This window comes from Rhea americana, unplaced genomic scaffold (genome assembly GCF_003343005.1).
Source record: "Rhea americana isolate MKP2758 unplaced genomic scaffold, rheAme1 scaffold_76, whole genome shotgun sequence".
Classification (NCBI taxonomy): domain Eukaryota; kingdom Metazoa; phylum Chordata; class Aves; order Rheiformes; family Rheidae; genus Rhea; species Rhea americana.
Genome location: NW_028186934.1, coordinates 282515 through 298342, shown reverse-complemented (window position 1 = coordinate 298342; position 15828 = coordinate 282515). Strand labels below are relative to the sequence as shown.

Sequence of the window (15828 nt, the reverse complement as noted above, 5' to 3'; positions counted from 1 at the left end):
TACCCGGATAGTCGTGTGCTGCCTCTTATCAGCARACTTCACTCTGTCATATTCTAACACGTCTATAATTCTGTCAGGAGCCGAATATGTTTGGGTGACTGATAGAGTAATTTGCCAACATAGTGGTTCAGAGGATCTGGAGGGCGTTTCTAAAGATGTGTACCTTACGATCTAATAGCGAAAGCAAGGTTTTCAGGGTTTCTTTTATGAAAAAAGCAAAACCACATTTCATCTAATTTTGGATTTAGCATAACAGTGTGCTGCACATACTTGTTTTGTTCAGTTTAGGAGTCGTTTGACCCATCATTTCAAAAACTATTAAAATTAAAAATGGTCAGCTCCAAATAAGAAATGTTCTTTCAAATTTTCAATTGTGTTGAAATATCTTAACATTTTCAAAAAACTTTAGAGTCAAATTATTGTTGAGTCTTTTTGGTAAGCTGTAATAACAAATGCTSTCTTTGCTTCCTTAATTTCCCATTGAAAAGATCTCTTGGTAGTTGAGAGGAAGCATTCAGCCCACTTCAGGATGGTGCTGTTCATAGCTAGCCATCTGCAAGTGGGAAGAGCAGCACTTGTCTTTAGAAAGTGCTCTGAAAATGTGGATGAATAAATCCAAATTATTATTATTTACTTTAGTGAGACTCTGAATAGGAGCCACAAAGTGATATGGCCCACTGAGCATTTAAATCTTCTTTACATCAGTCTGAAGCCTATAAGCTATAATAATCATCTACATTATCAGATAAAAATGTAGTTCCCCTTCCTGTATGATACCAATTTCTGCCAGGAATTATGTGACWGCATGAAAACAATTTTTCATACTGTTGCTTGTTTTTCACCAAATGGTTTGAGAGGAGAGATATATTTTCTTCAGTGTTTTGGTTCATTTACTAAGATAACTTTATGGCCAGTGGACTTGACCACATTTAACTTAATCCAACATTTAATGTTTATGTAGCACTTAGCAGGCCATAGTGTTTATATCAGCATTTTCCTAATATGTAGCTTGCTCTTTCTGTCCTTATTCAGAATTATTTAATAAAGCAATAAAAATAGATTTATACAGTATGCAAAAAAGAAACATTATGAAGTATTATGAAATACATCTTTGTGAAAATTCACCTTTTTCATTTTGTTACATTTATTACAATGCCTAGATCCTCTGTGGTAATTGCACTGACTTTGAGCTGCTAAATATCCAACCTTGCAGACATGCACACAATTTTTAATTGCTCTATATCTCAAGTTATTTCTTATTTTTTACTCATACTTGCAAGGAAATAATATCTTGGGTATAATAATTCTCACAAATTTAGGCAGAGTATTGAGTTTACGTATTTCAATCCCTATACCTATCTGATTTTGAAACTTTGGGATTTGGCCTTAATAAAGTCTATAATGATTTTAAAATTCCTCAGAAATTCTTAAAATGTTTCCTGCAGCAATTAATTCTAACTAACTCCTGAGTATGCAGGGACTGACACTGCAGTAGAATCTGTCAGGTCACATCTCTGACATCGTTTAGAGACTGTGGAAGTTTTTTGATTTATAGTAATATGTTGTTAAGCAAACTAAAGGACATGTTTTGCGCTACTGGAAACAAATTCTGAGGTAGAGTGAGCACCTTAACCCCCTTTCCTTTGGTGGCAGTTTCCAGCTGTTCATCAAGCTGGATCAAAGATACGCAGGCACATCCTAAGCCAAACTGAGTACGTGGGGCAAGGTCTTACTTCCAGTTCTTGAATAGCTGCACTGAAGTCAATGGAATTACTAAAGTTATCCATCAGCAAGAAAAAATCAAATTTTGATCCACATATCTTATATCCGTACAACCTTCCTATGCTACAGACCATTTTGCGCTACCCCCAGTGAGCTATAGGAGGTATGGTCCAGTGTAAAATATTTTCCAGTGATCAGTGCAAAATACATACAAGTGAACTGAATGCACTTCCATGAAATGCAAAAAAATCAGAAAGGTGCTTAAATATACTCTGAGTTTCTGTTGGACTGACATTAGAGGTCAGCGTTATAGATGAGAGCTTTTTCTCCTTTTTGCTGTACACAGTTTAGACTCAAAATCCTCTGGAACTAGCCTCATCAAAAGCAGTGGAAAACAGCAAAGAAGGCCCAACACAGAAGAGAGCACAAGAAGTATGAAAACTGGGGTGGAGACCTGATTGCATTAAATTCATCGAAAAAAAATTTTTTAATTGATTGACTGCAAGGCAGGGAGGCTTTCACTCATGATGTACTCAAGAATACTTACAGAAGGGAAAGGAAAAGTCAATTTAAACAAATTTTGTTACTTCTGTGAGTGGAGTTCCTGGTCCAGAGTACAAGTTAAACTAACATAAATTCAAATTAATTGCACAGAAGTCTTTGAGATTTGCTACAGGTTTATGTGCAAAGCTGGATCATGCTCTCTCTCCTAAATGAATACCCGAGCTTATGTTTAAATCTCTGAATAACAAGGCTAAACAGTCAATGGAAAATATATTTCTTTTTTAATGCATGATCACCATAAACCTTCATTAAAAAAGTTTCTTTCTAAGAAAGGATCTTGACTTTTAGATAAATTACTTATAAATGTAATGGCTGCCTCATACTTTGTCATCTAATACAGAATACAAAAGCACTACACCTCAAGCCAAATTTAATCCCAAACAGAACAGAAAAAAGCAGTATATCCGGTTAATTTAAAACATAGGCATATGCGTGCATGCTGCTGGGCTTGAGCTATATCCAGAAATTTAGAGACTTGTTGGCTTTTCCTCCAACCTATTATTTTTAATGGTAGGATTTTTTTTAAGCTAATAGTATTATCCTACATGAGGTAATAGCACTTCTTTTTCTTCCTGAGCTCATTCTGAAAACCTGATCCTCAGCTGGGCTATACAGCAGTAGACTCATTTGCTTCAATTTCTGCACATACCACATTTCTTTTGTATATGTTACCTGTAGATACAATGACAGTCAGATATCACCATCTTGTGTATTTATCTATTAATAAGATTTTTTTTCAAACATCTCTTTTGTTAAAAGTTTTCTATTGTTTCAAAAAACTCTGGATCTTTTCCACATGTAGCTCTTCAAGGTCATTTCAGTAGTTTTAAAATATTTCTCCCCACAGGACTTTTTCAAAGAGCAATAGCTCAAAGTGGAACAGCTCTCTCCAGCTGGGCAGTTAGTTTTCAACCTGCAAAATACGCCAGGATGTTGGCTACAAAAGTTGGTTGCAACATGTCAGACACTGTAGAGTTGGTAGAATGTCTACAGAAGAAGCCTTATAGAGAACTTGTTGACCAGGACATTCAACCAGCAAGATACCATATAGCCTTTGGACCAGTAATTGATGGTGATGTGATACCAGATGATCCTCAGATATTGATGGAACAAGGAGAATTTCTCAATTACGACATAATGTTGGGAGTTAACCAAGGGGAAGGCTTAAAATTTGTTGAAAATATTGTGGATAGTGAAGATGGCATATCAGCCAGTGATTTTGACTTTGCAGTTTCTAATTTTGTTGATAACTTATATGGATATCCTGAAGGAAAAGATATATTGAGGGAAACTATCAAATTTATGTACACGGACTGGGCAGATCGACACAATCCTGAGACCAGAAGGAAAACATTGCTGGCTTTGTTTACTGATCACCAGTGGGTTGCACCAGCAGTGGCTACAGCAGATCTTCACTCAAATTTCGGGTCACCTACATATTTCTATGCCTTCTACCACCATTGCCAGACAGATCAGGTACCTGCATGGGCAGATGCAGCTCATGGAGATGAGGTTCCTTACGTACTAGGAATTCCCATGATTGGTCCTACTGAATTATTTCCTTGTAATTTCTCCAAAAATGATGTCATGCTAAGTGCAGTGGTGATGACGTACTGGACAAACTTTGCAAAAACTGGGTGAGTAACAGATAAAGAATAATCTTGTATATCAACTCAGGATCTAACTACACAGTGCTTTCCCTTGGCTATCTCCCTTGGGAATTCTTCTGTACTTGCATGCACAAGAATTGGGCTGGACATTTATGTTCTGTGTAACATCCCTCGGCTCACTTGCACTTTCTAGCAAAAAGAGGGAAAATTATCTTTGTGACCGTTCTGCATGAAGTAATTTAAAAATCACTATTTACATAAAAATAATTAAGGCATCCTCTGAAAGGTGCAAAACTGAGCATTTAGCATATATGTGTAATTACAGACACTTACCTTGATAACTAACTTTATTCCAGCATTGATGATATTTTGATCCGGTAGGACAGGAAATGACACAAATATTTTATCAAACATAATATGGATTATTGTGACTGTGTATTCTGTCTTAAAATGAGACTTCTGACTAAAATATGTGATTCAGAACTTGAGAAATATTGACATTTTCGGCAATTTTCTGGTAGTTCAAAACTAGATTTCACTGATAGTTSTTAATAATTTTCTACCTTCAGCCACTGGACTGTGTTCAAGGTCATTATGTGTTTTACCGGGTTACGCACTGCTCTGGTCTTTCGGCTCTGGAAGGCCAAAGATACAGCATACGAACTGAAACGCTGCGCTTTAACCTACTGGGGGGAGGGAAAAAAAAAAGAACTTAATGGCCTCTCGCGCTGCTCCCTCAGAGACACTTGTCCGCATCACGACACCACTGGCAATCTGTCCTCAGCAGTAAAAGATTTCAGTGTGAGAGATACATTTGGGGAACTAAGGAGGTTGCTGAAGTCAAAGTAGAAGCAATTTGTGTATGTGTATAGTGTTGTTTCTAAGCAATGTTATTAAGGCCTCTAATTTTAGGAAACAATCTGCCTCTTTTAAAGGCAGATTGAAATACTAAGTATCAAATGTTAATTTTACAATTCCTTTTGAAATTCTGTATAACATTTCAGATTTTCTTTTTCTTAGTGACCCAAATCAACCGGTGCCACAAGATACAAAATTCATTCATACGAAACCAAATCGTTTTGAAGAAGTAGCATGGACCAGATATTCTCAGAAAGACCAACTGTATCTTCACATTGGATTAAAACCACGAGTGAAAGAACATTATAGGGCCAATAAAGTGAACCTGTGGTTGGAACTGGTACCTCATCTGCACAATCTTAACGACATTTCACAGTATACCTCTACCACAACTAAAGTGCCATCAACTGATAATACTTTCAGACCAACAAGGAAAAATTCTGTTTCTGTTACTTCAGCCTTTCCTACAGCCARACAAGATGATCCCAAGCAACAGCCRAGCCCATTTTCAGTGGATCAAAGGGACTATTCAACAGAGTTGAGTGTTACCATTGCAGTTGGTGCATCCTTGCTGTTCCTGAACATTTTGGCCTTTRCAGCACTGTACTACAAAAAAGACAAGCGGAGACATGATGTTCATAGGAGATGTAGCCCACAACGTACTACTACCAATGATCTTACCCATGCACAAGAAGAGGAGATAATGTCCCTCCAAATGAAGCACACTGACTTGGATCATGAATGTGAGTCCATCCATCCACATGAGGTGGTTCTTAGGACCGCCTGTCCCCCAGACTACACGCTAGCTATGAGAAGGTCTCCTGATGATATTCCCTTAATGACACCCAACACCATCACGATGATTCCCAACACTATACCAGGGATTCAGCCCCTACACACATTCAATACATTTACTGGAGGACAGAACAATACTCTGCCCCATCCTCATCCCCATCCCCATTCACACTCAACAACCAGGGTATAGCCAGACAAGACGAAACAAACTTTATTTTTTGATGGATTACAGTAGGTGATAATACTGAAGATTACTTGGCTTTCAACCTACAAGACTCTTACTATTTAAATATGGAGGAATATTATGTGAATATACATATCAAGAACTTTGGGGGTTTTGAAAAAAAATGAATTGTACATATATCAAATGAACTTAAGAAACAAACAAAAAACAACAAAAAAACAAAAACCCAACTGTTTGCAATTGCTTGAAGCAGTTGTCCTGAATGATACTTTTTCATTCACATTCAAGTATTAATTTTTTGAAGATTTAAGTTACGTAATGGAATTAGGCATGTGCAACACAAACAGGAAAGAACTATGACTGAAATTTAAAAAACCTATAAATATGCACAAGGGACACACTAATGGAATGTCAGATAATTGTCACCAATTTTTATTTGGACCTGTTTTATTGTGTAGACCATATTTACATATTGAATAAGTACACAAAGCACCAATGCTGTTAAGGCCTTAGAAAGGGGCTCATGCTGAAATCTGCCAGTCAGACAAAGAAGTTTTACAGCTTGGCAGGTACAACATTATCACATAAGTGCTGTCAGTATAAAAGTTGTGGGAATAAAGGAAACTGGATATTTTTAGCACGATGTGCATGATAATTTATATGCTTGGTGGCTGTGCTGCTGATTAAGCCGTAATTAAAATTCTTTTCATCCCATTGGAGTTTTTAATAGAAGCTTTCTCCATCAATTGGCACAACCTAAAGAAGATTTTTAAAGGGACAAAAGTAATTACAGTAAAATATTTCACAGTAGCTTCAGTAATAAAAGGAAATGCAATAGTTCTTAAAGGTATCTGATGGTGTTCTAGGTATACAGCGGTGAACACTTGCTAATATGAATCCCAGAAAAGAATTCCATATTGTTCTTATTCTTTTTCTTTTCCACCTAAATAATTTCTAACTTCAACATAACTGTAACTTTAATGGAATCTCCTTTGATGAAATATTTATAATTTGCTGTTACAATATATTCAGTTCAAATTGGTAGGGTAAAGTGTGTCCAAAGATTTAATTGCGATGATATTTTGCAATATCAAGATGCGCCAGTATTACCACTCTGATTACAGCTCTCAGTTTATTGTTTAAACTCATGTTGCATGTGACAAAGTTTACTCATAACACTTTAATATAAAGTTAGTTCCCTTTCTTGCTCTACGTTAGCTTTGCCGTTCAAATGAACTCACTAGACAAGATCGCAACAGCGTAGTTAAAGAAGGTACGTAAGGATGGGGGGAGAGCCAACAACCGGAAATTTTACAATCTGAATACTATGTACGTTTGTGTGATTTTAAATGAATGTTCAAAAAAYCACAGGAAATTTTTCATTCCCCTGTTGCTTTCCAGTAATTATATACCACGGTCCTTTCAAAACGTTTGTATATGTAATCAGATGTACATTTATATAAAAGAAATAATTGAGATGGACTTAAGAGCACATCCCTGATAAATACTTTCTCTCTTGTCTGTACTATATTTCTATTAGACTAAAGTTATGTGATTTTTTTTTACATTTTTTCAAATTACTAGCAATTTTGATAGTTTGTAAGATAATGCGAAGAACTTTCTCTGACAAACTAACTGCAGTAACAGAAACATTTCTTTTCAGTTACTCTTTTTCAAGAATGAAAGCTTATTACACACAAAAAATTGTATACTACTTGATGGAAAATTACTTTGTACTTCTTGGCCATATTAGTGGTCACTGAGTGAAATAAAGATAATCTGGATAACGAATATTATTCCAATGCTAAGAGACCTGATCTTTGCTCATTAAAGAGCTAAAATGTTTATTGCTGTTTTGTCATTTTTTAATGAAGTAATGGTAACTGTCTCAAATAAAGAGTAATATCTTAAGACCAGTCTGGTTTTTGAAGACATGATCATGCCTTCTACAAAAGAAAYGGCTGCATATCTATAGGCCAGTCCCATCTAAAACCATTTTTTTACAAAAATAYGGGCGTTGTGGATCTGTGATATCGTTGTGTTACCCACAAATCTCCAGTAGTTTTCAAGAATAAGTTAAAAATATAAGCATCAAGACTGAAAACAGCAAAGGAACAGGCCTAACTGAAAGAAATCTGCAGTACTGCGTGACAGGAAAATTCACCTGATTTTTACCATTTGAGTGAGTGAACTTTCATAAAACGATTGCTAGAAAGTTCAGAGTGTTTACTAACATCAAGCATAAACTTTAAAACTGACCCTGAAAGCAAAGCACTACAATGTCAGTCATTTATTTASCTAAAGAGAATAGAAATCCCCGTGYTTGATTAGTGTGTTTTACAATCCCCGGGTTTAAAAGAAGCACTTTTTGGTAGAAGTATAAAAAACAGTCTTCAAAATCCAGGGCGGTCTGTGTGCAATTTCTGCCTGATGTGGTTGTGCTTTTAGACTGTGACCTGCCAATGTAAACCAATAAAAAGAATTGTCTGCCATCTGATAATTATTGTTTAATAGGAAGATTGTATTTTGCTATGTTGATGAAACAAAAGAAAAAAATACAAAAATATTGATGGCCATAAAACAAGATATACATGAAATATGATTTTATGTGCTTTTCTTAACTTTATCAAAACCAAAATAACTTTCTACTCTAGTTTATTTGTGGCCATATATCTATATATCTCTATATATACAGTATCTGGTAATTGTTTACTTTTATTAGTTACAAAATAAATGATTTAGGTAAACCAAGCATGACACTACACTTTATTTCTGTCAGCCAATAGTATTTGAAATGTGAAAGATGAAAGCAACAACACAAATTTTAAAACTCCTGTTTGAAAAGGGTTAGTTCATGCGATGCAGATACTGTGAATGACATTTTAGTGGCTACTTTATAATTACATTACAGCAGCTAGCTTTCTGAAAGCAAGGTGGTGTCCCGCATTCTAACACAACATTAAGAAAGACCAAGAGCTGTTTTAAAGCTGAAACATAATAAAATATAGAAAATGTTTTGAGAATATCTTTTGGTATGCTTCATGGAATATCAGTTTGTTATTTTTAAAGTACACGTTTATGTGTTTGAGTTGTTTTCCACAGTAGCCTAAAAGAAAGCAAAACTGAGTATATTTAGTTTCTTGTATCATCCTTGAACCAGATTTCCAATAAAAGTAGGATATTAGTCCGTCTTTGGAAGTTCAGTAAAAATATAAAAAGCCTGCATTTACTGCTTTCACACTTTTGTAAATATGTTTGCAGACCTTTTTAAGAAAGTGTGTTCTACCATTTTGAGAAAAAAAATAACAATGGAATCATTGTCTCGTTTATCTATTAAAATTACAGGCAATATAATGTGCTGTGCTGAGATTTCTAGGAGAAATAAAGCAGATAAAAACACATTTTGCTTAATGGTATCTCGGTTGGTTATACATGGTATTCTCTACCCACCCTGCTCAAGGCATGGATGAACTAGCTGCATATAACGTTCCACAGAAAAACATAGTTAATGTTGTTTTCATTATCCGTTCCAGATATGGATCCTTATGTTGCAATATTTCAGTTATCGGCTACTTCAGTTATTGAAACACCCTGAAACAGGGYGAACAGAAGTCTTGAAAAATAAACATGTTAGAGCTTTAAAGACACCGCTGCGCAGAAAATACTGGGGCTTCTGCCGYGCACACTGCTCCAGCCCATGTAGCCTGTATCACAGATTTCCAAAACCAGGAGCAAACGAGGAATTTTAGCTTTCTACACTAGGCAGATTGAATTCGAAGGTAAATGCAGGTGCTTGATGCTGAGGGAACGCTGATGCCTGGTTGTGCATTCCCCCCTGTTATTGACCAGATGCTCAGCTGATGAAATTTTTTTTTAGCACCAGCTGAATTAGCATTTATCATAGGACCACTGAAATCAATGAAGCTCTGACAATTTACACCAGCTATAGATCTGCCTGCAGACCTTTAACGTTCATCATGGCTCATCTCACCTTCCAATTTTGCGTATCATCTCACCCACACGCACTCACAGGAATTATTACACGTGTAACTACCTGATCAATGAGCACCATCAGGCACTAAAACATGCCTTGTAGTGATTTGTATGGAAGCCCAAAATGCAGCAAACAGRAGGGTTATACATAAAAGATCCCTGCTAATTAATTTGTTACAAAGAAAACCTTTGTAACAGTTTGCAGCATTGACAAGCTGCAGTAAATTTCATATTAACAACTTAAAAAGAACAACAGAAAAAGAGAGGACATCCAGTTCTGTGCCTGRTCCTCAAATCCAGGTGTTGACCTAGCTCAACTACGTCCGAGACACCAGGGCACTTTATAGCAGCTGTAAACCTGGTGTGATGCTCCCAGTTCTGGGTGGTCAGGAGGCGAACAGGCATGCACCAGAGCTGCACGCTTGCTGCAAATTCAGTACAGATACAGCTGGGTTTCCTCTGYCGTCTGAATTTTCCCCTCCCAGTGTTAACAACTCCAGCCACTCAGCATTTATGAGATTAGCTTTCAAATTATACCATTTAAAGAAAATAATAAATACGGAGTTCTTATTAAGCCTGTGTGTTTGGGTATTCAGTATTCAGGTTTTCTGCCTCACAGCTATGAGATCTGGTAACATTTTGTTTTAAAGGGAAGTTGGTAATAGCGGCAACCAGAGTTAATAATGCTACATCTCAAAYAACAAGAGGTTACTCAAAGAGTATGTGAGCTGATAACACTGTAACTGCACTATTTAAAAACAACACAAAAAGTAAAAGTGTCTCATTTCGTGATTCTGGTGAGCTGCTATGGAAATTAATAAGAAATTTGCTGTTGACTTTACTTAAAGAATGTTTGGTTCAGAAACTCGTGTATGAACTGCTGGGTTTTCTGTATAAAAGTTAATTTAAACAGCTATGACCATGGTTTTGAAGAGCCTTAAGATGTTTCCAGATCTCCCTGAGTTAGTTGTCTACCTGTATGTCTGCAGAGSAGTATGCCTCGTCAGGTATTCCCTCTGAACTGGCAGAACGTGGATCAGGTCTTGCCCAAAAGATACGTCACTGTGATGCTGCAAGGTCAAACCTCAGCTAACAGACCTCATTTTTTTTCAGCAACTTCTGTAAGCTTGGTCATAGCACCATGTCAGTGTGGCCCCATGGCTTCTGGACTGGAGTTTCTCTATATCTCAGTGGTGTGGAGGTCAGGAAAGGAAAACATGACTGCRAACACGGGTATCTACAGGCATCTCTATGTTTTTCTACTTTTCACAAGGTTACTCCTCCGAATCTGGCTATGCAAATGAACAAGTTTTGTACTAATTTGCATCCAGGTAAGCCTAGAGCAATTTCATAAAAGCAAAAACTTGGACCTTCTCTAAAAAAAGGTAAGTTCAGTCCAGAAACAATTGCTGTTGGTCAACTTTAAGAGATTCCCATGTTAAACTATGACCTAATTTTTTAAAAACATTTATCAATTTTTCATCAATGTATTTTTCTCTCCCTAATCAGTTACTGGAGTGAAGGTACCACAACAGCTTTTCACAGAGGATGAAGATAACATGAACCATTGGTTTCTGCCCATGAATCATGACTTCCGTGTCCAATAAGATCAGAAAAAGTRATAGAAGAAAAATAGCAAGCCATTTTCTCTTTTTTTCTTTCTTTCCTTCTCTCTCTTTCTCTCCTGCTTCCTTCCTTCCTTCCATCCATCTATCCATAGACAATTTCWGGTATCTTGATTCTTTGAAGAATCACCAAAACCCAGGAAAGGATGCAACCAGAAATGCCACAGCCAGGAGCCTTGTTGAGAACTTTCCTCTCTTCATGTCCAGGAGGAAAAGGCAACATTAAGTCTGTGAAAGAAGACTTCCCCACAAAAACACTCCCAACTGTAACTCTGGGAAAACACTAAAGATATTTTCACTTTCAAATGCTGCTATGTTTGACAGAAGAAACAACTTCTGTTGTTTCAAACAAAGACTATGGTCTTGTTAAATTAATAAAATATTGGTGATGTTTGTATATCTGGGGTTCTAATGACTTTCTTCTAAAAAACAGGTAGTCCTTTGTCAACAATACAGTTTATCTAAAACTTAAAGGGCTACTTAGTTACTAGAATTTGGAGTTAACTGTGATATAATACTGCATTTGTCCCCAGTTTTGCTCCTTCTTTTGGTTCCATTTGACAGCTGAGTGCAAGAATTTTTTTTTTTAACTAYAAATTCTCTGTTTTTAATCAAGTTGTTTCAGCATGGGCTACTGCTAGGTGCAGTTTGTTCTAATTCTTTCATTCATCATTTGCTCAACAATTATATCATCCATCCTAATTCTGTCACCTACGATTTATTTTCATTTCTTATTACACATTATAAGTTTATGGGGGTTATAAGACTGATTTTATTCTTCATGTCCTCTCACATCATTCTTACTGTTGTCTTATGCAAATGTAAATATTTAAAATCTCTTTTCACTTATTTTTATTAGGATCATTTTGGATCAAAATTTTGATTTGGGTTATTTTTCTTATAGTTGCATATCCAGGCGTAGTCAAACGTAATCTCTTCTCTGTGAATGTAGTGTTTGGGTACACTTACTCAGAGTGGCTCTGGAGGCTAATTCTGCTTTTAACCCATGAAATAGTGGCCACAGAGAAATTGCCATTTTGGATGACAACGGAAATCCATCTGCCCTGGTATCTTGTTCGCATTAAAATGGCCAAGAGCAGTTGCGCACAAGGAGGTATAAGAACTCCTTCAGCCAATAATTACAGCCACRTGCTAGGAAGTTCACAGCCGTCAGTGAACCATCATCATGTCCACACCAGAAAGTAATCAGCAGGTCCATAGAAAAGAGCTTCTCAAACCTAGAGTGAAGGTAGGCAGGTGCCTCCATGTATGAGTAGTGGCTTGTAAACTCTGGCCTTTGTTAGACAAAGTCAGTTAAGGAGGCTGTGAATCTTGTAGCTCCCAGCCCACGGCCACATTTCAGAGAAGCACTGGTGTAGGTTTTGTGGCTGTGCAGGCATTAAGACTTTTGTTCTGAAGTGGGATTTGTCTCAGTGGCTGTATTTATGCTACAACAATTCAACTTAGTTGAGCTCCAGCTGACCCCATTGAAGTGAAAAGCAAAGTTTCCATTGACTACAGCTGYATCTGCTGCTGTGGAAGGGGGTGAGTTACAGGTGTGGAGCCTCCAGCCCAACTTTCTGCTGTTCTATTTCTTGAAACAGCCCTTCATCTCCTTCTAAAAGAACAGCAGGAGGGCTCTGTAATTTGGACACCAGTCTGAGAGAGGTTTTGCTGTAGGTTTCTGGCTGGGCATAARGGGTTATCAGGATGAGATGCTTCTTCCCTAAATTTAGCCACCAATATTGGGTACCTTACTAAGTAAGCTGACTAGACCTGGCCTGAAAGTAATGGGAGGGTGAATTTTAGTAATAGGTAGAGTATATTCTGCAGTGTCTGTTTTGGTGACCATAGAGGGAACTGAAAGTCGATGAGATAAATTCTATCCTTTCTCTCCTTTGGATTCACTTAACTGACCTTAGAGATTCTGGGTTTTGTTTTGGATGTTTTGAGATAAACTTTTTTTTTTCATTTATATTTATGTATGTATGCTATTTATGTATTATTTTAGTTGTATAGATCAGAATCAGAGCTCAATACCCATTGGTTACTTTACAATGATGCCTGTGGCTAAGCAAAAATGGCTAGTAGTGATAAGAGTGAACTAGAGAAGGCTCTGAAGAAGTGCAGAATAATGAACAGTCCTCACTTTAAAACCTCAAACTGTAGAAACTTTTTAATGGTAAATATAACTAAATGTTGGAGTGGGTTGCCTATGGCCTCCATAGCACAGAAGATATTTAAGAACTGATTCTGCCTTGGGATGAGTAGATGGACTGGAGAATTTCTTCATGTTTCTTCCATCTCTTTCGAAAGAGCCCAAGCATTCTTAAATGGCTGAGATAGATTCATGTATGTGATTTACAAGAGGTGATAGTTTCACAGCATTGTTTTACTTCACGTTAAAACATTTTATGAGTAGTAAGATTAGTTACGGTTGAGTTAAAAAGTAGAAAGGCAGAAGACCAGTAGGGGAGAGAAAGTAGGGGAAAAGGGAGCTAGAAGAAATGGATGCTTGGCATAGAGGAGTGAATATCCAGGACTGAACAGCCTGACAMAGCGGCAGACACGGAGAGCACTGGCAGCTTTGGTGAGATGGCTTTGCTTGGCCAGCCTGAGAGTCTTTGACCAAGCAGATTGATTCTTCTCAAAAGTTAGTAYAGGTTTAGTTGTGTTTAGCACACCATATTTGTATTTAATACAAAGGACTAGCTGATTATTCTGGTGCAGTGAGTTTTTTATTTTTATTTTTTAATGTWGTCAGGGATTTCTTTCTCCTGTTTCAAGTATGTTTGTAGGCTTCAGACTTTTATCTAAAGGCTGTAAAGAGTGGTAGAAATGGAGAGAGAGCACACATGCGAAGAGGAGGAGAGTTATTTTAGCAAAAACTACCCCAAAGGGAGGAGGGTTTTCTCAGCTGTAAGCAGCATAACAAATGTATTTCCATCAGCTTAGCAGCCTCTAGTTATAATGTCACAGTTAACCGGTTTTGGGAGACTCTACTATTTCAACCTGTGTTGAGCATGAAGGTGTGCCATAGCTGGATTTACGTCAAGCACTTGAAGATGGCTTTACATGAAAAATTGACTTCTGTGTCATCTCTTGCATCTATTTGATAAGTGCTAAGATCATAAGCATTTATAAAACATGCTCTGGAGCTATACCTTATTAAAATTACAGTAAACTTTTTTTTGTTTTTTTTTGTTTTTTGTTTTTTGTTTTTTTTACCAGAGAACAATATTGTCTTGCAAATCAGATTAGTACTGTAAAGAGAACTATGAAAAATGTGATCACTTTTTCTCTTTTTTTTGAGAGAGAGGAGCTACGTGAATGTTTAGCTGCATTTGCTCAAAYCTCTGAACTTCATGTTGCAATCAGATTAACTGAGATGGAAAGAAAACTAGAACAAAATAGATAAAACTGACAGCAGTATTTGCCACACACTGAGGTCAAAGAGGTGCAACAACTGACAAATATTGATGGTTTCATTGCCTCATGAATGTACTAAACATCATCTATTTAGGAAAGAAATCAATATGAAAAGCATCAGCTAATGGAGACTACCTGTGGTGCAACCACCATTAAGTATACATCCATCCCTTTGATCTGCAAGGGTTCTCTAAAACTGGTTTCAAAGACAGATGCCAGAGAAGAGCAGTCAACTTTTGTGAGCCTCTGACTATTTTCCAGGAATTCTCTATTTATTTGAAGAATTTGCCACAAAGTTCTATTAACCTGTACACACCGAATATAGCGGACTTCGATTTACAGTGGAATCACTCACTTCATGTGTTGGCGTGAATAAATTTAGTCCATATTCATTTAGCAACAGGAAGCTTTTTTGTTACTGTAATCAAACCTCTACGGATGTGTCTCTAGCATTCAGAAAATGCCACTATAATGCAAGACTAAGGAGGATAAGCAAGGAGCCTGTGCAGCATGCTTCCTCGTCATGGTCATAGCTTTGTTTGGCTTTCACAAATCTAGTGAAAAGTGTCTGTAGGATATTGGGGAAATGCTTGCTTTCAGCCTTGAGAGCAGAGTATTTTCTTTGATACTGTTTGGACAGTCAGTTTCTGCAGTCAGATTTGTGTTAACATCTTCTCTCTTTTTCTCTCCCCATTCTTACAGGTATGTGTTAATGAAACCAGAAATCTTGACTGTTCTTGTTCTACTCTTGAGCTGAAAAATATATTTGTTTTTTTCATGTTTTACAAACACCTTCATAGCCACCCTGCCTGTTCCTCTGCAGCATGAAAGACTTGCTGAGAAATCAAGTTATCATTATGAAGAGGCCACACTGTCATGGGAGAATGTCTCTTTCTGCAAGTTGGACACACAGACGCACGGCTGTAGCCCATGGAGGCCTTTGAGGAGCCTCCTATCCAGCGCTCTTCACTGCCGGGCTGAAACACAGCAGCAAGGAGCGACTGAAGTGCTCATTTTGGGTTTTTATCACTGCCAGGAAGGTAAGGAG

At 37.1% G+C, this 15828-nt stretch overlaps 1 protein-coding gene across 8 annotated transcripts in view; it reads left to right on the top strand.

Moving 5' to 3' along the window:
- The window catches only part of NLGN1 (neuroligin 1), a 301748-nt gene extending 294431 nt beyond the window's left edge, over positions 1 to 7317 (top strand). For all 8 annotated transcript variants that reach the window (XM_085322277.1, XM_085322276.1, XM_085322273.1 and 5 more), the window contains 2 exons: positions 3134 to 3923; positions 4917 to 7317. In XM_085322277.1, the coding sequence (XP_085178403.1) occupies positions 3134 to 3923; positions 4917 to 5739 (1613 nt within the window). In that variant the 3' untranslated portion in view covers positions 5740 to 7317. The remainder of the gene's footprint in view (positions 1 to 3133; positions 3924 to 4916) is intronic.
- The last annotated feature ends 8511 nt before the right edge of the window (positions 7318 to 15828 follow it).